The 21,468-nt window shown below is 40.4% G+C and overlaps 4 protein-coding genes across 4 annotated transcripts; 1 reads left to right on the top strand and 3 right to left on the bottom strand.

Moving 5' to 3' along the window:
- Positions 1-1,738: 1,738 nt before the first annotated feature.
- On the bottom strand, positions 1,739-2,387 carry LOC133995293 (growth arrest and DNA damage-inducible protein GADD45 gamma-like). Its single transcript, XM_062434634.1, has 3 exons — positions 2,287-2,387; positions 1,962-2,169; positions 1,739-1,852 (listed from the first exon to the last, which is right to left on the bottom strand). Exons 1-3 carry the CDS (start codon positions 2,385-2,387, stop codon positions 1,739-1,741), a joined length of 423 nt encoding a protein of 140 aa, XP_062290618.1.
- A 4,395-nt stretch (positions 2,388-6,782) lies between these two features.
- On the top strand, positions 6,783-7,483 carry gadd45gb.1 (growth arrest and DNA-damage-inducible, gamma b, tandem duplicate 1). The gene is made up of 3 exons (XM_062434671.1): positions 6,783-6,928; positions 7,053-7,260; positions 7,370-7,483. The coding sequence occupies exons 1-3, from the start codon at positions 6,786-6,788 to the stop codon at positions 7,481-7,483; spliced, it is 465 nt and encodes a 154-aa protein (XP_062290655.1). The 5' UTR covers positions 6,783-6,785.
- Positions 7,484-9,152: 1,669 nt separating this feature from the next.
- On the bottom strand, positions 9,153-14,752 carry nim1kb (NIM1 serine/threonine protein kinase). Its single transcript, XM_062434566.1, has 4 exons — positions 13,213-14,752; positions 11,915-12,216; positions 10,978-11,246; positions 9,153-10,776 (listed from the first exon to the last, which is right to left on the bottom strand). The coding sequence occupies exons 2-4, from the start codon at positions 12,186-12,188 to the stop codon at positions 10,015-10,017; spliced, it is 1,305 nt and encodes a 434-aa protein (XP_062290550.1). The 5' UTR covers positions 12,189-12,216; positions 13,213-14,752; the 3' UTR covers positions 9,153-10,014.
- Positions 14,753-14,900: 148 nt separating this feature from the next.
- Positions 14,901-20,891, bottom strand: LOC133995234 (coiled-coil domain-containing protein 152-like). Its single transcript, XM_062434567.1, has 9 exons — positions 20,721-20,891; positions 20,001-20,106; positions 19,293-19,361; positions 18,729-18,793; positions 18,015-18,150; positions 17,621-17,748; positions 17,061-17,168; positions 15,826-15,990; positions 14,901-15,708 (listed from the first exon to the last, which is right to left on the bottom strand). Exons 1-8 carry the CDS (start codon positions 20,781-20,783, stop codon positions 15,862-15,864), a joined length of 804 nt encoding a protein of 267 aa, XP_062290551.1. The 5' UTR covers positions 20,784-20,891; the 3' UTR covers positions 14,901-15,708; positions 15,826-15,861.
- Between the last annotated feature and the right edge of the window lie 577 nt (positions 20,892-21,468).

The following is a 21,468-nucleotide window of genomic DNA, read 5'->3' as shown; positions in this document are numbered from 1 at the left end:
TAAGCTAAGATAACCATATGTATCCTGGCTCTAGCAGCATATTTGGACCTCAGTGGGATTGGTGCTGGATACAAAAATCACATGGAAAACATGTAGTTAGACAAAATGTTATGAATAAAATAAAGGGACAGTTGGTTCAGTGTGCAGTTCTCCACTCTCTGCAAGTAAGCAAAAAGCAAATTTTCCTAAAATATGAATCTATTACTTTAAACTTGATGTTCTAGATATACAATGACACATGCTTTTGCCTCAGCTTTGAAATGACATCTGTCTCAATAATAAATAGCATATTGAGCCCAAGAGAAGGGAGAATTGTTAATCAATGAAACGTCAACCCCAGAAAGCATTAACATATCCCTCACATTGTAATCAGTACATTAGCTGATTGGAATTTATACTATTTTCTCATGTTGCATGCTCAATTATTACTCATTATCTTATTACAACTAAAAGCAACAAGTATTATATTTGAACTAGATTTTGCATGCTACACTATTTGAAGACAAGTAAATGTATAACGGCTTCTATATGATTTAGTTGTATAGTCATCACAGCTGCATTAGTCCAAAGTCAAATTTGAAAGTAGAGGAAACCTTCAAAAAATCCTCAAAAAATACATCAGAAAGTCAAAAAGTCAAACTAAACTGATGCAGGTTTGCTGGAAAAAAGGTGAACATGAGACTTCACTCATGCTTCAGACAGTTTAAACCCCAGATGAGAGTCAAGAGGAGTAAGAGAGCGATGTTGACTTCAAATATTTTATTTATAGGCTTTCATCATACAAAATATAAAAGAAGAAAAATATGATCTGCAGTGAACAAGTTATTTCATTTGACATATAAAGCTGAAGTGACACCTTCAGGAAGTAATACATTTTCAGTTTTAGGTATTTCTTTCCCATATTTTTCATGTTTCAAGATTCAACATTAGATTGATCCAATAGGTTTTGTCTTATTTTTAACACTTTGTATTTTTTCAGTCAATATTAAATTTCTGAAAAAATTAGTTTGTTTCCGACAATGTTTCAACAGGTCTTAAATCAGATCTTCATTTAAAAAATATATTTCTGTTCTTCAGTACATGTTTCTAAGATAATCTTACAATTCATCTTTCTCATATTTTTTTAAACATTTAGTTAATTTAGTCATATTCTAAAGTGAAACCTTTAGAGAATAGACTTTTTTTCAAAGTTATTTTTTTTTTAAGTTTTAGAATATTTTTGTCATTGTTAAATTTCTAAAGTGAAACCTTTAGAATTAATTAAGACAATTCTGGAAAGTGGGAAACATTTGAGCTGACTGCAACTGTTGTCATGTTGCTCAGCAAAGAGGACACCTTTAAAAAGTCTCCTTTTAAGAAGGCCTCTTTCTCAGCACCGCTTCTTTTCCTGCTGCGCGTGCTTCAACGTGCGACGTTTGCTCTGTGGAACCACAGGACGCACAACTCGCATCTCCTTCCTCTCCAAACCTCATCCGCACAAAGAATGAGGGTCGATGTGTCGCTCTTGTGGCATACCTGACCTCATTCACATAAAGAATGAGAGTCATCTTGGCATGGACGGGACAAGAGGCGACGGTTCACGGGGGCCACCTCGGGCCGGCGCCATGCTGCCTGGACGGGAATCCTCCTCAGGAGTATCCAGGGATGTGAAGAAACAGGGTCATCCTGTTCATCAGGATGAGTATTTCCAAATAAGAAGCTTCACAGCATCTGTTCAACAGAGGAGCCCAGTCACAGATCAACGGCCGGGCAGGCTGATCTCAGGAACCCAGTCGTTCAGACGCCGGCTCTCCTCACAGAACAGGTGCAGCTTCTCCAGTGCGGGGTCCTCCCAAGACCCTTCAGCTGGGTTCTGTTCAAACAAGAAGAGGAGAGAAGATTTAGTCTCATGTTTGCTTTACAAAAAGCATCATGTAAAATAGATCAACAGAACACAATCCTGTTAACGTTGCTCTACATACCGTGATGAGGACGCAGTGAGCATCTTCAAGCTGCTCCGCCTTGTCTCCAACTATCTCAGCCAGACGCTGCATGTCGCTGACTCTGACGATGCTGATGTCGTTGTCGAAGCAGAAGGACTGGATGAGGGTGAAGTGGATCTGGAGAGCAATGTCACACTCAAACTCCTCATCCACGGCCAGGACGCAGAAAGACACGCTGTCCGGGTCACTGTGGAAACAAAGAAGAGACAACTCCTGTTAGCTGCTGCTCTCAGATGTGGATAAAGTTGAATCTTATAAAGCATGTAAAGTCATACTGAAGTGAAGTCATGTTAAGTGTACTTACTCAGTCATGATTTTGGCACTCTCGTAAACTCCAACAGTGAGTCGCTCCTCGCTCTGAGCACAGAGCAGAGCTTCCTTCAGAGATTTTCCAGGAGATTGCATGGTGATGTTTTTTAAGCCTTTTAAGTTGAGCTGATGTGGTCAGAAACTCCAGAGAAGAGTGTTTGTGCTGCCTGTAAGAACCTGCCAGCATTTATACCACAGACCCGGCACACGCTCACCCTCTGATTGGCTGTTCGGGGCACAATGGCTACAACAGGCCTTACAACCCCCACCCCACCCTCAGGCACGCGTGCCTATAGAAAAGTTTGGGGGCAGCTTTTGGTTGAAAGGACCAGATATAGAAACTCTCTGACCTTTAAATGATTCTGTCAGCTTACAGGAAGAATGAAACCACACAGGAGGAGCAGACTGATGTTGTCAAAGTCCTCCAAGTTCAGGAAGAGTTAGAATCAACCAATAACTTCCATTCATACTGATAGAAGAGAATACAAGAGTATTTTATAGTCCTGTCTTCAGTATATTTTGCAGATATAGTGTTGGATGGTGGTGGATTTTTGATGAAATTGCAAATATTCCAGGCAGCCATTGATTTTCATTCATTTCTGCAGGGCATTCAAATGTTATGACAGTAAGTATGAGTGTTATCACAGTAAACATCAAATCTGCATGAATGTTGGTGAAAGTGACATCACCATTGCATGATAAAACAGTTTATTTTACATTTCAAGCTTTTTTTAGTTTTAGGGTTTTTTAAGCTTATTCAGTGATGACTAATTTGATGAAAAAAATATTACACACCTGATGTTCACTGTGATGGATTATACAACTCAAGCAAGATTCAAGAGTAAGACATTTTCATACCATGCAGATATGATGACAATCAATGGCTGACCAGAAGGTCAACAGTTACATCCAAAAAGCCCACAATACAACAGTATAAGTTGAATGTATTGAAGATGTACACATGCAAAAGCCCCTGTCCTCTAAAAGTATGAAACTAACATGTTTCAAGAGTCTGCTAACTGATGTACTGTACTGAAAATGTAGTGAAGATAACGGCTGCCTGGAGCAATTCAAAATATAGATTAAAAAATCTATAAGCAGAGACTTCATTCATTTTTGTCAAAGTCAAATAACTGCAGTAATGTTCACATAGACAACTGTTTAAAACTGCATTATGTGATGATGATGTGACTGACAAAAACTGATACATACTTGATGGATCACGCAAGTTTCAACACATGGTTTTTAGATAAAGAGCTAAAATTTACTTCAAACGCATCTTACCCCTTACATACTGTTCAGGGTCAAATTGTCATTTTTACATTTGAGAGCTATAAAAAACACCATGTACACATTTCTTTTAGCCGGACTTCTCCTAATGTGACCCACAGTATACAAAAATGGAAGCTGATGCACAATTTATATATGCAAATGTACAAGTTTGACCTGTGTTTATTCACATACAACAACACAAAATCAAACATCAGCATTAAAACATGTTGTATTCTTCATATTCTAAAAAATGTTCTCCTGGACCATAAAATAGTGATTGTGATTGTGTCTTTTTTCCATAAGATTAATGACTGATGGGGAATGTATGAATGTGAATTGTTATAGAATAATTATGAGTCAGAATTTGAAAGGTATTTTAGGGTTAAAGTACATCATATTTAATCTGATGTTGCAGGAGGATAAAAAATAATTATAACTAACTTATTTTGGAAGTTTAGAAAATCCAGTAAAACATGCCTAAGCTGCAGTTTGGTGCTGTTTTAAGTGTTCTCATGCTAATACATCCACCTTTACAATAGTACTGGATGTCATGCAGACTTTTATAACTCACGACCAATTTCAGTGCATGAACTGTTTCTTGTAGATTAGGCAATGGCACGCGCCGCTGCTTTGCATGCGTAAAGCCAGTCCTCACTTGAGGCGCGTGGCATCTGGAGATGCCTCCGTGCTTTATCTCTCTGTCTGCATCCCTCTCCCTAGCAACCAGAGAGATACCATCTGTCCCCTGAGGGAAGGTGGGGGGGTGAGGGTGGACAAAGGATGTCAGGCAGCACCTGCTGGGCGTGAGGGCTTTAATTCTGCTGCAAAAATGATTGAAAGTCTAAAACACTTTAGACTAAATCCAACTTCGGTTTGCTAAATTTAGGTTTATTTATGTTTTATTGGTAAAAACAACACCAAAATCTGATTTGTTAAACGAAGGATGAATAATTACAACATATTTTTGTCATTTATATATCTAAAATACTCGCTTATCCTCCCTCTCCTCGTGCGTTCATACAAGCCAGACATTTTTAAAAACACTTTCACACTTTCACACTTTCCATCTTTGCAGAGAGGTTTTCAGGCTCTGCTGAGTCGCCGCAGGTCAACAGAGGAGCTTTGACCACCAACACCTGTCGCGGGCTGCCTGGGAGGCCTCCGTTTAGCAGATGTGTTCCAGCAACAATAGGTCGGTATCGATTTGCACGCGCCTACCCCGTGGCCATGCAAGCTGATCCTTCCTAAAATAGCTTAGTGTTTGAGCTCCTATCAGCCGGATCCAAATCAAACTTGGGCCCAAATTTAAGCCTCCCGGCCAGCTGATGTGCGTCTTTGTTTGCAGCTTGCAGACAGAAACTGAAAGCAACTTGGAAATAAACAAATGACTTTGTTGCTGCAATAATGTTCAGATAAGCTTTCTGTTGCATAACAAAACACACTTTCTGTATTCTTGCACGTGTTTACAGCTCAAACTGGGAGAGATTTGTATCTGTGTTGTGATCTGGTATCTTCTGGAGATAACACTTTACATTGTGAAAGTTTGGACCATAAGTGCTCCTCTTTGGCATTCAAATTTAATCAAAACTCAGACAACAGATGAGCGAATGTGGAGACTTGTAGACAAAAGATCGGCGCGCCCTTGTGTCGGGGTTGACCTGGGTTTAGGAGAGAGTAGAGGAGGGGGCGGGGGGGTTCTTCATAGCGACAGTTCTCCATCTGCCGCTCTGCCTTCGTGGAACAATAGCGCTGAATCAATCACCGCCAACCTGTGTCTCCTGCACCGCCTCTCCACTCCAGCCCCCCTTTTCTCTATTTACGCAGCAGTGGATGTGGGCCGGACCTGATGCAAAATGTATTTTGAATAATTATGCAGCTGAAATATCATCAAAAAAGCACGAGCTGTTGGGGAGAAACTACAAAACTAGTGTAGCAGATCAAATAGAACCGTTCGTAAAGGTTCCGTTGTGCGTAAAAGTGATCAGATGATAGAAAGTTGACAGAAATTTAGTCAGACATTTTATTTCATAGCTATCTAGTGGATATACACACCAACTACTAAATTAAACAAAATACCACGACATATTATGGGGGGGAAACTACTTAATCAGCGGGAAATATAAAATATAGCTGTGCGTAAAACTTAAATCGTGCGTAAAAGTTAGCTAAAATTAACAATGTTCTCAGAAATTGGTTTAAATACAACCACAGACTATGACTGTCGGTTAATGTATGCATCAAATACCAAACAAAAGTGCAATAAACTTCACAAGTTTTCCTATAGAAGTCTGCTCGTGTGCTCCCTGAAGTCCCCAGAGTAAATAAATAACAAACCAAGGAAGGATTTTCTGGACAGCTGATGGGCACGTGGTCAACATGAGCCTGCAGTGCAGATTGTGCAGCACGCACAGCGTTCTGGCACGCGCTGTACATTTGCATTTGTATGGGAACTGTGATAATAGAGGGCTTCTGTGCTCACAATGAGGCCGTTTTATGGCCCAGCCTCGCAGATGGCATCATCCACCTGCCCTTTCTCTCTGCTGCTCGGAGAGAGGACAGAGGGGGGAGGAGGGGGCGCTCCACACTTTCTCTATATGTTGCTGCTGAAATAGTGTGAGCAAAACAATCTAAAAATGCAACAATTAATATTGAGCATTTGTTGAGTTTTCCTTCAGGAAAGTTTATATTTTTAAAAGATGCGTTTTAAAAAGTTTGGCAGCTGGTTTATGTGGCTGAAATGATCAGTAAATCGTTTTTTGCTACTTTAAAAGGTGCATTAAGACTTTTAGAGTTCTTAGAAGTGCATGCTAAGTGTTATTATTGTTCAGTAAGAATCTCTGCAGTCAGAATAACCTGCTGTGTTTTCTGTAACTTGCACAAAACTGTGCTGCAGACTAATCAAACTTCTTTTTTTATTTAATGAAGCTATTTTTAGTTTCAGGCCAGGCTGCTGTGCCTACACTCAGTGGGGGAGCGTGCGTGGCTAGATGACCCCCATCAATCTGCCACGAGCCGGAGTGTGACAATAGCATTATCATACCAATACACCATTCAGCTTCAGCCAATCAGGGCGCAGCGCTTTCACTGCGCCGCACGAGCTGAAGAGTATAAAAGACGGAGGCTGGAGGTTTGAAAGCACTCTGCTCCTTTTCGGATTTACTCTCGAACACACTTTCTAAACCTCTCTCTCTCCCTTTGCGGAATATCTAAATCATCTTCATCATGACTCTTGAAGAAGTTCTGATCCAGAAGCCCACTGAGCGTGCTCAGTGCACCGGTAAAGCCCTGGAGGAGGTCCTGGTGACCGCTAAAGACAACGACTCCATCACCGTCGGTGTCTACGAGAGCGCAAAAGTTATGAATCTGTAAGTATGAGACTACCAGCTTCCACATACCTACTATATTACAATTTCATTAATCATATCAGCTGCTTTTGATCATTTTGTCGATGAAAGCTCATTGTTTTTTTTCTTTATTTTGTTTCCACAGTGACCCGGACAGCGTGTCTTTCTGCGTCCTGGCCGTGGATGAGGAGTTTGAGTGTGACATCGCTCTCCAGATCCACTTCACCCTCATCCAGTCCTTCTGCTTCGACAACGACATCAGCATCGTCAGAGTCAGCGACATGCAGCGTCTGGCTGAGATAGTTGGAGACAAGGCGGAGCAGCTTGAAGATGCTCACTGCGTCCTCATCACGGTATGTAGAGCAACGTTAACAGGATTGTGTTCTGTTGATCTATTTTACATGATGCTTTTTGTAAAGCAAACATGAGACTAAATCTTCTCTCCTCTTCTTGTTTGAACAGAACCCAGCTGAAGGGTCTTGGGAGGACCCCGCTCTGGAGAAGCTGCACCTGTTCTGTGAGGAGAGCCGGCGTCTGAACGACTGGGTTCCTGAGATCAGCCTGCCCGGCCGTTGATCTGTGACTGGGCTCCTCTGTTGAACAGATGCTGTGAAGCTTCTTATTTGGAAATACTCATCCTGATGAACAGGATGACCCTGTTTCTTCACATCCCTGGATACTCCTGAGGAGGATTCCCGTCCAGGCAGCACGGCGCCGGCCCGAGGTGGCCCCCGTGAACCGTCGCCTCTTGTCCCGTCCATGCCAAGATGACTCTCATTCTTTATGTGAATGAGGTCAGGTATGCCACAAGAGCGACACATCGACCCTCATTCTTTGTGCGGATGAGGTTTGGAGAGGAAGGAGATGCGAGTTGTGCGTCCTGTGGTTCCACAGAGCAAACGTCGCACGTTGAAGCACGCGCAGCAGGAGAAGAAGCGGTGCTGAGAAAGAGGCCTTCTTAAAAAGAGACTTTTTAAAGGTGTCCTCTTTGCTGAGCAACATGACAACAGTTGCAGTCAGCTCAAATGTTTCCCACTTTCCAGAATTGTCTTAATTAATTCTAAAGGTTTCACTTTAGAAATTTAACAATGACAAAAATATTCTAAAACTTAAAAAAAATAACTTTGAAAAAAAGTCTATTCTCTAAAGGTTTCACTTTAGAATATGACTAAATTAACTAAATGTTTAAAAAAATATGAGAAAGATGAATTGTAAGATTATCTTAGAAACATTTAATTGTGTACTGAAGAACAGAAATATATTTTTTTTTAAATGAAGATCTGATGTAAGATGTTCTGATCCTGTTGAAACATTGTTGGAAACAAACTAATTCATAAGTTTCTGATAGTTTCACTTTGGAAATGTTTGGAAATTGTAAATGAAAAATTCTCAAATAAAAAAAAAAAAGAGATTTTGGGAGTTGTGTCTTCACTTTCACTGGGGATTGAATGTGTGTGTGTGTGTGTGTGTGTGTGTGTGTGTGTGTGTGTGTGTGTGTGTGTGTGTGTGTGTGTGTGTGTGTGTGTGTGTGTGTGTATTTAGTTGTAGGAGGTAGTGAGGGGTCATAGAGGATGGAGAGTATAGGGAGGGAGGGGGGTATGAAACTAACAAAAGTTTAAAACTCAGCAAATTTGCATGGAGGGTGCTACAGCCTGTCATCTGCTGTTCCCTGCAGTAAAAAAAAGGCCTCTGCGGTGTCCCTCCTCCTGCACGCCTCATCTGCATGTGTATAGCACTGCGCACAATAGCGCAGCTCCAGGCCTGTCAGCTCCAGCGGTCTGCACAGAGCGCCTATTGTCTGTCCTGCAGATGTCTCCGCAGCCACGCCGCGCCATCTGCCGTTTTCCTGCAGATGGGGGTCGGCTAGGAGCAGAGCTGGGAGGAGTCGTGGGGTTGCTTTGCGCTTTAGTGCCAAAGGGGACAGTCGGGTTGGGTCTGGCTGGTTTGGACCGGTTGTGGAGACGAGAGGGGTCCCGAGCATCATCTGGTGTCTTGCCAGCTGCTGTCGGGACTATTATTTGCTCGCAGGCACTTGGTGAAACTTTTGTAAACAGGCCACAAAGACGCAAGATCAGCTCTGTTTGGGTGCAGCAGCAGCAGCAGCAGCAGCAGCCACCTGCTCTGCCAGAACAATGCGATCTGCGTGACTCATCAGGTTTTCTTTTAACACTTTATTTAGTTTTTCATAAACAATAAACGTCTTTTCAACAGACATAATCACTTTAAGTGTGCGTGAGGGTTTCTCTCCCCCCCCCCCCCCCCCCTTACACAAACTTACAAAGCTGTTCTTATTTACTTAACCCCCTCTGTGCACTTACAAGGATAAAAAAGCTAAAATCTGGTTTTGCATGACACAGTTATTTGATTAGTTGGAAATACACCATTAAGTAATACTGAGTTTTGTTTTATATTATTGTAAACTAATGTTTTTTTCAGGCTGGAAACTTAATTAATTGTCACCATTTGTTTACATTTTACAGACTAGACCAGTAGTTCTCAACAAAGTAAATCTGAGGGGTTCTGAGATGATTTAAAGGTATGTAAAAGAAACAATTTGTCTGGCTTTCTGTCTCATACTGCGTGCTTTCAAAATGCTTCTTATCTGATAAGGAAAAAAAATATTTCTCATTAATCATTATCAGATCTTTAGCTGATCTGCTGACATCTCATGCCTGCATAACATCAAGGCCATAATCTATGAGTCACATTTCCATCACTGAATCAAACAATGAATCAAACATAATAAAGACATTAATTAATAATGAATCATTACCTGCAGTCCTAGAGTAGAACGACCTACTGCGGTTAGTACAGGTTTTACAGGTTAAATCAAACATTTTATACACTTAAAGTACTTTCATCAGGCACTTGTATATATGTCATACACTATTCTGAAATCCCCAAAAGATGCAGTAGGAGTTAAACAAATGTATCAAAAGTTACAAACTGTCAGTAAAAACTACAACTCACTTACCATAAATAAACAACACAATTATTGTCATGAACAATGTCAAATATGAAATAAAAAAAAAACTTCTACTTCTAAATTTCATGTTGGTATAAAAGAGTTCTGTATAAAAAACTGTGCTGAAGTGTCTCTAACTGTCTTATGAGAGCACACAGAACTTGGAGGTGTGTCTGAGGCCCCGGTAGGCCCGGAGACCCTCCCTCTTGGGGTCCCTCACCATCCCCCGGACCACAGGCAGGCTGTCACAGCCCCTCCTCTTCTGCGTTTGGTGCAGTAGGATTCGATAAACTCCAGTGACGGGGTTGCGGCTGTCTTTGAGTGAATTGTTCCGTAGGTGGCCTTGGGTAAAGCCGAGCTCTTCCAGCGCGTTCCTGACCTCCTCCTGTTCCTCTTCATCCTCCAGCTCCCGCTCCGAGTCCAGCAAGCTCTGCATAGAGTTATCTGGTTCTTGAGACACCAGCGACCAGGGGAACTCCACATGTAAGAGCCAGTCGCAGCCCAGCATCTGATCGACGGCGTAACGGTCGCTGGGGGCCTGCTTCAGGATGCCCTTGATGAGCCTCTGGCAGGGGCCGGGCACCCAGGGGGGGATGGTGTAGGAGCCTTCTATGATGCAGTGCCGCAGTTTGCCCATGGTGTCAGCGCGGAACGGCATGGTGCCGGTCACCATGAAGAAGAGCAAGACCCCCATGGCCCACACGTCCACCGGAGGCCCCAGGTAGGACTCGTCTCTGAAGAGCTCCGGGGCAGCGTATGGCGGCGAGCCACAGAAGGTGTCGAGGGCATCGTTGCGGTTTGAAACCCTGGTGCTGAACCCAAAGTCGGCCACCTTCACGCAGCCGCTGCTGGTAAACAGGACGTTCTCTGCCTTCAGGTCACGGTGGATGATGCCGTTGTTGTGCTGCCCAGCAAAACATACAAGGTTTAAATTTCTAAATATCAAACAAATCCGAAGTGATAGATTCTTTCAATCACTTCTGTTGATTAAGATAGCCTTTTCTTGATCAGCTTAATTACAGAGAGGCTATTTTTTTCTCTCAACTTTTTAATTCACCTACAATGTCTTTGTAGTAAAAGTAGTCTCAGATTCTATGTCACTCACCAAATATTTGATGGCAGAAAGGACCTGGGCGAACGTGACCTTGCTGGTGTTGTCAGACAGTTTTCCCTCATTGCAGATCCTGTTGTGGAGGTCTCCTCCTCCTGCATACTCCAGCACCAGGAACAGGCGACTTGGCGTCTCCACCACCTCGTACAGACGGAGCACGTTAGGGTGCTGCACAGACTCCATGCTGGTGATCTCTCTGGAGAGCAGCCGCTGAGCCTGAATGTCCAACTTTGTCCTGTCCAGGATCTTCAGGGCCACTTTGTCTACGAAGGGGGACAGATCATGGTCGTTAAACAATTGTACAGCTGTCAACAAGGCAATCAACAATTCTGGAAATCACTGAAGTGGTTATCTGCAGCCTACATACTTTTGATATTTAATAGACTAAAGTATTTCTAAAAAATGATTTGTTCACAATTAGAGTTCTGCTACTTAGGAAAACTGATACTTTTGTTTTATTGTGTAGCCTAATGCTTAGGATTTGATTGGGTTCAGGTTTAGTTATCTTTCAAGTCGAGTTTGCCTATTAAATTTGACAATATCCATCAGGTTCTGTTGGGTCAGGTCTTAAAGGCAAAGGTACAAAATGGATTTTGGGTCTCAGTTTTAGGCCAGTGCAGAACTCTGGCAAAAGTGTGTGTGTAGGTCATCTTTTTTTGTTGTTGTTGTGTTTTTGAACCACAGACTGCATCCATTTAAACCTTGTGTGACCGTTCTTGGTTTTTCACCTTTTTACTTAAGACATTCTCAAAGTGTTCTGGGTAGCTCTCTTTTTGTAGATATAGGAAAAGTACAAATAATGAGGCAATTGATCGCAGGCAAAGTTAAAGCAGTGTAACAGAACCCAACCTAACTCAAAGGTATGAGGTACGGATGGCCTCAAGTGACATGTTCGGAAAGGTCTACTTTGCTTGCACAGTCAGACACCTACCTTTCGTCAGAGCGTGAAAACCCAGTTTGACCCTGGAGAAGGTCCCATAGCCAATCTCCCCGCGCACCTTGTAGAAGCCCACCCTGCGGCCTATAATCAGGTCTTTGATGGTCTTCTCGTCCTTGCACATGTCCGTTGTGAGCTTCTGCAGGGCGGTGAAGCGCATCGGAGGGTCTGCTTCTTCATCCTCTGGGCTGGCATCAGAGCTGTCTGTCAGGCTGTAGCGGCTGTGGTGGAGCCTGGGGCTCGTCACATGGTACTGACCCCTTGGCATCTCTGCAGCAGGCTGAGGACAAGGTCATCTTCAAAAACAAGATAATGTAACTGAGTCATTACCTGCTCATAGTTCATCCAGACAGACATTTTTTCCTTAAATTGCTAACCGGATGTGATAACAACCTTATCTACCTCACTTCAAATACCACATGGCAGTGCTTATATTATATAGTCACCAGCCACTTTATTAGGTACACCTGTGAAATCTAATTCAATTCAATACATCATAAATTCCACTGTTTTGAAGTTTATACATTTTCAGTTTTTCTTAACATCGTCAAAAAGGTGATAATTCTACTTTATGTTCATTACTGAGGTTGTACTAAGTGGTGGTGGTGTACTGGGGAGTATTATATTGACAGGTGTTCCTAATATTTTGACCCCATGTATGTTAATGGAGTGAACAACATTTTAAGGAACACCATTCAATATTATGCACCATAGTACATCACCATCACCCACTATGACCTCAATAATAAACATAAAGTAGAATTATCACCTTCTTGTGATGTCAACAAAAACTGAAAATGTATAAACTTCATAAATGTAGTAGAGCTGATTTGGATTGAATTACATTGCACAGGTGTACCTAAAAAGGCCAATGAGAGTATACACAACATATTATAAAAATACACTATTAAAAAAGAGTTTAAGTGTATCCAGAAATGTTTAGATTATGAGAAGCCCCGAGGTCATTGTCAAAGCTGCAAAATGGGTCAACCTTATGAACATAATATATCAAGACTTGAATATATTAGTTATTTAGTCCACTGACTACGTGGTATTCCCTTTCAATGTCCCCATCATCCACTTAACACAACATATAAATATTCTGCATAAGCATTCAGAAGCCATATCACTCTTCACTACACTATGTCATTACATCTAACACTTTTAGATGTGTTATGCAAAATTTAATACACATTTTACTGTTATTTTACAAAAGGCTAGATAGTTGTAACCCTGAAATGGCTGCAATAACACTAGAGAAAGTATAGAACACCAGATTCTTGTTTACTTACCAATTTTCCAAACTGCTGCTCTGCATCAAAACCCAGCTGTATAGTCCATTGTGAAAATTGCTGCTCTCCTCGAGTGAGACCCAGGAAAACAATTTTTTGTACATACTCAAGTCTAATTTGTGTTGAAATCATTCAAGAAAGTCCTATCCTGCCATCATAGCCTCCTGCTCTGTGCTCTCTAGCAGAATACTGTACAATGATGGCAAGGAACACAGAAGGGGAAGGGAGGGGAGGGGGGGCATCCATTGGAGCCATCAGTCAAGTGGACAGACAACAGGCCTGCATGCACAGCTTTCCTGGCCACACCCCTGTTCCCACCTGCATTCTCGCGGTGGGAGGCCGGATTAAAGTGGTGTCATGACCTCTAATCCTGCTTTAATTTAGGTCTTTCTCAATCCCCTCAAATGGCCTCATTTTTTTCTGGGAAGCAAAAATGAGTCTAAAACTGCGCAAGAGATTAAATGTGCTCACTGAGGATGCAACATACAGTATGCCATTTGAATGCTGTCGTTTGCAGGTAGAAGAAAAACACACCTTTGCGGTTGGGGGATTGTTGTGTTGTGTGTAGCCAAGGTTGATCTCCAGGCTTTTACCAAGATGAAATGTTATGCAACGGTATTACCCAATGTTCCCATAGAGATTAGCTCGCTGTCCATTTTCGACGCTGGCTGAGCAGGAGAGATAAAGAGATTACCAAGCATGAGGTCAACACTTCACAAGGCTGAGGTGTGTCGTCCCTGTGAGGAGCAGCGGAGGTACAGCGGGGACACACCACAGTTAAATCTCAAAAGCGTTGCTGGAACACGTTCAAATCTTTTTTTCTTTTTTAATCCAATGTACACTTGTACTTTGTGTAGTAGAGCCTGATTGATACATCAGCATGTTTAATACTATTGGCTAATTTAGTTTATCACAGATGGATCTGTATAAAGATTTAGAGCATTTTAGTTGCCTTTAATTGCCAAATTTACTCAATAAAAAATCAAAGTGTTTATTTGGTAAAGGAATAATTTGATATTTTGGCAAATACATGTGCTTGGGCTCATGTATCCTACACTACTATCTTGGCTGGGAGCAGTGACTTCCTGAAGTCTGGCCAAGAAATGCACTTTCTAAAAATTAAACAAATGAGTGAGCCTTACAGGTGCTGATAAATAGGATTTTGTTACCTTTAGACAGGGCCATTCCCCCTGTTTCCAGTCTTTATGCAAAGATAAGCTAATCAGCTTAACCCAGTAACTTTATATTTAGTGTATGCATATGAGAATGGTATCAAGCTCTCGGCAAGAAAATAAATAAGCATATTTGCACTCAAATCTAATTTTTCAACTCTTAATAGAGCATTGCACTTCTATAAAATTGTACACTCACAATGGACAGTTTGACCAGTAAAATCTGTACATAGATTGCCCACTATCCAACAAGCTAATACCCTGAAGCAGAGATGAGGAGGGGGCTACAGAGGTCTGGTAACCTCAATTCTTTCATTTACACAACCCAGACTTTTCATTTTCAAACTTGTAGTCTCCAGCACCAACCAATGCTGACGTCAGACTTTATGCAGCTCCCTTTAGAGCCACAAAAGGCTTAATATAACTTTTTTAACCCACATCTGCAAATAGACAAATTGGTGGAGTTCCCCCTGAAGTCCTGAATGATTGCTGGATGTTCACTGAAGGCAACACTCATTTACACTCACTGGCCTCTTTATTAGGTACACCTAATACACCTTAAGTACATGAGGGGGGCAGAATATTAGGAACACCATTCAATATAATGCACCTCAGTACGCCACCAGCACTTAGTACGACCTCAGTAATAAACATAAAGTACAATTATCTCTTTTTTGACAATGTCAACAAAAACTGAAAATGTATAAACTTCAAAAAAGTAGAATTTATGGTAGAGTTGTTGTATTGCATTGAATTAGAATGCACAGGTATACCTAATGAAGGCCGGTGACTGTATGTTACTCTATGTAAACAAATGAATTTGTATTAATTACCCAGGTGGGCATGCATGTTTTAGGCTACAAATGCAGACCTAAGCTATAAACATATGCTCAGTCACATTGAATTAAACAAGGTGCGTCTATTTTCCAACTTTTCTCTCTTAAACATCAACAATAGGAAATCCTTCCACACAAATAACATGAAGTAGAGTTCAATAGCTCTAATTTTTCTAAACTCTCAAGCTTAGTAGAACACAAGTTTGACTTCAAGGAAACATATTGAAAGTGGAAAAGTAAAATGATTTCTTTTTCTTTGAATGAAAGGAGATCAACAGGTTTGATTCCTTGAATGGGATTGTCCTTCCAAGTATCTGATTCACTCAGATGCAAGTTTCTCTTGAACCCGTGCCTAACTTCCCTCCCTCTCTTCCTCCCTACTGTCCAGGCGTCTGATTGGATTAAAGCCTTAGACAGGAATCCGGCCTGCGTTTAATTGTCCTCTCTGCACACTGGTCACCTGTGAGCAAGGTGATGAGGCTGCAAATCTGTGTATGAAAACACACAAAAGAGGCAGTAAAGTTGAGTCCAGTAAAATTAGGCATTTAAAGAATTGAACACTTTGGTAGACCTCTGACCCCCGAGTCCCCTGCAGATTGATGAACCTGCACAGCTGGTGGGTCAGTAGTTCGTTAAACAAACTAGATCTTTCTCTTCTTCAGACGGCCGTCATTGAGCCCGCTGACACGCTGGCTCTCTTCCAACTCTTTGACTCTCTGACGCAGAGCCACAATCTCCTTGTTCTTCTCCTCTTGGAAGTACTGCAACTTCTGACAACACACACACGCACGCACACATACACATACACATACACTAGAGAGATGCAACATAAATAGGACATGCAAGACAGTTGACAGTTGATGACCTACAAAAAGATCACCCACTAATTTACAATACTTTTCTGCTGTGTTTGTTGTGAATGACTGCATATTTGAGTTTTGTGTTTATAATGGAGGGACTATCAGATTTTGACATATTTTAACAACTGTAACTATTTCTTTAGAGATTCATTTCTCAATCAGTTATTTAGTCTGTAACACAGGGAATAGGGAATTTCACACTAAAAAGTCTGGAACTTTGGCAAATAGTTATCATATTAGCATTGGCTGAACTACAAAATGCATTTTTGCATAGATCAAGGACTCTGGCTTTTGTCTGCCATCACTTACATTGGAATTGCTTTAGGAAAGGATTTCTGTTTTGTCAGTGTGAACAATCACAGCAACCAACAACTGTGGGCATATGAGTAACATTCTAAGACAGACTTTTAAGATATTCCTTTAGCAAAAATGTGATTCAACAGACATGTATTTGTCTCATCCTGACGCTTGATGAGAAGAGAAATTTAAAAAACAAACTTCTCCTGTCAGGTTTTGTTTGCACACTGTCCACAGATGCTTAGTACATACGTTTCTAGCCAGCAACAGCGTATGTTTATACAGTCAGTACATTGGCTAAACCGCAAAAACACTGCGGGGGTTCCCCTTAGGTTCCCCTTTTTGATGTTTGTCTTTCAGATGTGTCAAAGCTGATGGAGCATGCTGGCAAGTGTCCTGATATTAATTAGAAGGTGTGGACTAACAAGATTAGACTTCCAGGTCACACACTAATGGACTTATTTCTGCTCTCAGCTGAAGTTTGCGTGTGAGGGATCCAAACCCAAGAGTGTTGGAAACACTGCTACGCACTTTATCTAACAGGATCACACGTCAATAGTGTCTTCACTCCCGCACAGGTACTAATAAAATATACCCTTGAGCACCAAGTCCTTGACTTACAGGTTGATTACTTAATTGTTAATTAAGGAGGACATAAAAAAGGTTCTGTGTGGGCTGCTCACCCTCTTAAAGACACTCTGTGGAAGAAGACTGGATCCGTGTTGTTGTTGCTGCTGCTGCTGTTGGCTCCACTGAGCTGTACTCTGAACTCTGGCTAACTTCGCACCAAACTGCCAAAACACACACAGAAAAACATCAACAAGCTTATATGTAGTAAAGCTGAAACTGGTTATTGGAGACCAAAGAGGAGTCTCAGCATTACATTCATATTGAAATCATTCCTCAAGACTTCTGCTCATTTCATGCAGCTTTTATGAATATACTAAAAGCGTCTGTGAGTTGCGGGTTCACATTGAAACTAGATTTAAGTAGGGTTGCAGCCCTCCTGCAGACATATGGTGTTGTCTTCCTTGAACTCTTGACTTCGTCAGTCCTGCAAATTATCTGGCAAGTTATTACATTTTGTACATCATGAAGAAAGACTGTTGTGTCAGGCTTAACACCTTGTCAATCTTTACACTTAAATATATATTTCAACATCTTGAATCATTGAAACATCAACAACAACAGTGTCCCGAATCGACTGACAGCAGTTGGAAGTTAAATGTAGCTTTGAATTGACCTCCATCTGTAACTTCAGGAGCTCGCTCTGCCGCTCCCTCTCCTGCTCCTTCAGCTTCTTCTTCATCTCCTCCAGATCAACGTCCTTTTTCTTCAGCAGCTCCTTTATTTCAGCATCTTTAGTTTCCACTGTCAAGATATAAAAAACAGCAGCAGACGTCAGCCAAGTATAGATTTATGCTTGTTTTTGTTGGTCGTATGAAATGTCTGCTGCTCTGTGCTAATGTTGTAGACTGATGTTGAAATGTCATCATGTAAGCTGTTCTTTGTTTAATCCACTGTCTTAGACTTACATTAAGATTTTAGGGCCATTGTTTTGCACGTAATAATGAGTCAGTATTCCTGAAAACATGAACAGTCTATCTCAGTGTACTGAATGTTTTGGTAGGTCTTACACTGATTGAACCTCTCCTTGTGGGCGTCCTCCACCTCTCTCCTGCACTGCTGCCGTACAGTCTCTAGCTCCCTCTTGTGTCTGTCTTCTTCTGCTCTCATTTCACTGGTGAGTCTCTGAAGCTCAGCCTCTCCGTCCTGATGACAACACACAGGCCACACACACACACACATCACAGACACTCAAACTGTTTTTATTGTATATGTGGAATTGCCACCCAGTTTTAAAGTCAGAAAGTCACCAAAAAGCATTGGTAAGAAAGGTGATGTTTATGGAGAAAGTTGACTGATCATTCTGATTTTAAAATAATGTACAGATGCATAAATCACACAGGCTGCAATACACTGTAACTCAGTGTGTGTACATCTGAAGCCAGAAATTGCTTCTATATATTTTTTTAAATGCAACCATGATCACATGAAGTGCAGGGTGTAGTGTAGTGTAGTGTAGTGTTGGTTTCAGAAGTGGGATCAGTGGGACCACAGTTATATTCAATGTATTTAATGCAATAGACCTTTTTTCATGAAAAACATTTGAGTTAAGTAAGAAACCGTAAGGTATAAATGATAAATATAATTATGGCTGAATTCAATTGCTTCAGTTTCAGGGTGCTGGTATTGTGCATGCTGGATCGCTACCACACTGTCATGGCTTACTGGGACACTTTGTTATTACTAACAGCTCTGTCAGCGTTCACTCCTAATTCAGTCCTTACCTCTGCTGTTTTCTCACTCTGTCGTTTCAGATCTGTCATGTCGTTCTTTAGTCTCTCATTCTCCACTAAAAAATAACACACCTTAGAATATGTACACAATGAAAATCCTCAAAATCCTTACATGGAATTTCCACAGGATTTGTTTTCAGGTACCAAATGGATATCAGTCATTGCAATTTACAAGAGATGTGTTCACCTAAAAACAACACCAATACTATCGTATCTACAATTGGAGGTCCATTTATTTATAGTAGACCATATTCTGCTGTAATTGTAGTTTCAATGTGGTGTGTGTGCTTAAAACATTCAAAACATACTCTTTTGTCCTGATAGAGTATTCTTCCTGAGTATCCTAAATGCCCTTCACACCCACACAGGTATTTTCAGTTATTGTGGTTGATTAAACCTCTACTCAGGTGAAGTTGGGTGGAGCTGGGCTGGGAATTACATGACTTCAACAGACTATGTACAAATAGGTGAAAACATCTGTGTGAGTTGACAATGTGTGCAGGGACTTTAAATAACGAGGGATTTTATACTTGTTCAACAGGTTATGACAGGTACCTCTGAGGTTGCACTGCTCCTGCAAAGTCTGCTGCAGGCTGTTGACTGTGACAAGAAGGCTGTCTCTCTCTGAAACATGTAGATCAAAGGAATAAGTAACTTCTCTTGTTAGGTTTGACTATTTTTAGGTGCCATACATTTGTAAAAGCTTCCAGTAGGAAACAATTCAATGACAGTCACACAGTTATTAAAACCACTGAGCTGTATATTTTATGTATCTCTTAACCTAACATATACTCACATTAAGGTATTTTCCATCAAAATTAATGTAAAATCTAACTGCATGTGCACTTAATATTCAACCTTATTCTGGCACAGAACAATCACCAGTAGCTCATTATTGCTCTGAATCCCATCTGTCTTTTAATGGTCAGTTTTTTTAATGACAAAAATTGCATTTAAAATATAATACACAGAACACATTATATATAACTGCATCTTAAACATATTCTGGTTGATTTCAGTTAATATACAGTGTGAGCCCTGTCTATTTACAAATTCAGGATTAAAATTATTTAAATGAGAACTGGTGACACCACATCAGGTCTGTTATTTGGCAAAACAAACAGCAGGGGGAGACATACAAACACTAAATCAAGCACCATAAAGCTCCTGTTTCTTAGAATAAAAACACAGTGGTTAAAAAAAGAAAAACAAACTAAAATGAATGTGAAACTCTAGTTTTCAAGTGAAAAGACAGAAACTTACCCTCAGTCACACTTTTTTCCTTGGTCAGATAGAATTTCATGAGTCTGTTGGCATCCTCCAGCATGATTTCCAACACGTTGTTTTTGCAATTAACTTCTGTAATTTTCTGTTTGGGAAAAACTCTGGACTTAGTACATTTCTTCATCCCACAATATAGCATAAACACTACTAATGCACAGTTTATTACTGCATAGTGAATATGGAATAACATAGTACTGTCCTAGTTTAGGTTCAGTCTCTGTATTAACAGGTTTTCATTCTAGCTGTTTATCATGTATGGGTTTTTGTTGTATTTTTATTGTATTGTATTACTATAGTTTTATTACTGTGGTGTAGTTATATTGTATAGTTTCTGTCTTTAGTTTTATAGGCTTTGCTCTCTAAATATGCAATCCATTTATGATTAATCCCATCTGTCTGTCAGACAAACTAAGAAAATGGACTGCAAAACCTGTCAACCAGTAATTTCAACCAAATACTGAAAAATACACATCACAAATCATCAAATTCATGGTGATTATCTCTGTTTGTGACTTTACGTCCTAAACTATATCTTCTCACACTCCTTTAATTATCTTGTGACAAACTATGTTTCTTTGACTCATCTTTACTCTACTTGTCAAAAACTGAAAAAAAGCCATTAGGTAAATCAAAGGGCACCATCAAACTCCCAGCAGTCAGTGAGTTAATGCTAACGTTAGCTGACGTTAGCTACCTTACCTGTTCTAGCAGAGCAAATTCCCCCATAAACATGTCAAGATTAACACAGTTGAACTGTGTCATCTTCAAGAACAAACTGCTACAGTAAAATGTAAAAAATACCGTCTTAAAGTTCAGTTTCGTTCAAGCTATATAACGGAAATATATGCTAGTTGTCTAATTAAACCTAGCTGCTAACGTTAGCTACTTAAATGTCCAAAACTAGATTACAGTCAGTGCATGCGGGTGTGCACAGCTGCGCTCGTGCAGAGATAAATGATGACTTTATTATTAATTAGGAGGTTCGTTATGGTTAATAAATTACATTTAAACCAGCAGTGAATACTAACTATATTAAGTATGTTATGTGAGTACAATTTCTAGGTTTATTCCTTGTTTGACTACACTTTTCAGAGTACATTTAAATCAGAAAAAAATGCATTGACATTGTTAATTTATTTACAGTATGTATGCACATTAATAACAACCTGAAGAAGATATTTTTTTACTTAAATGAATATGAATATATTAAATATAATAACTAATTTTCTGTGTATGTAATTTATTTTTTTGCAAAGTACTGCTGCTTTTCTTGTATGAAAGGTGCTATACATACAAATAGATATTATTATCATCATTATTATTATTATTAGTTGTAGTAGTTATTCTAGTAGTATTACTATTATTATTAGTAGTAGTAGTAGTAGCAGTAGTATTACTATTATAACTATTATTAGTAGTAGTAGTAGTAGTAGCAGCAGCAGTACTA

The sequence above is a fragment of the Scomber scombrus genome, chromosome 15 (genome assembly GCF_963691925.1).
Source record: "Scomber scombrus chromosome 15, fScoSco1.1, whole genome shotgun sequence".
Classification (NCBI taxonomy): Eukaryota; Metazoa; Chordata; class Actinopteri; order Scombriformes; family Scombridae; genus Scomber; species Scomber scombrus.
The sequence above is the reverse complement of the archived record's forward strand: the minus strand, read 5'-3'. Positions and strand labels throughout refer to the sequence as shown.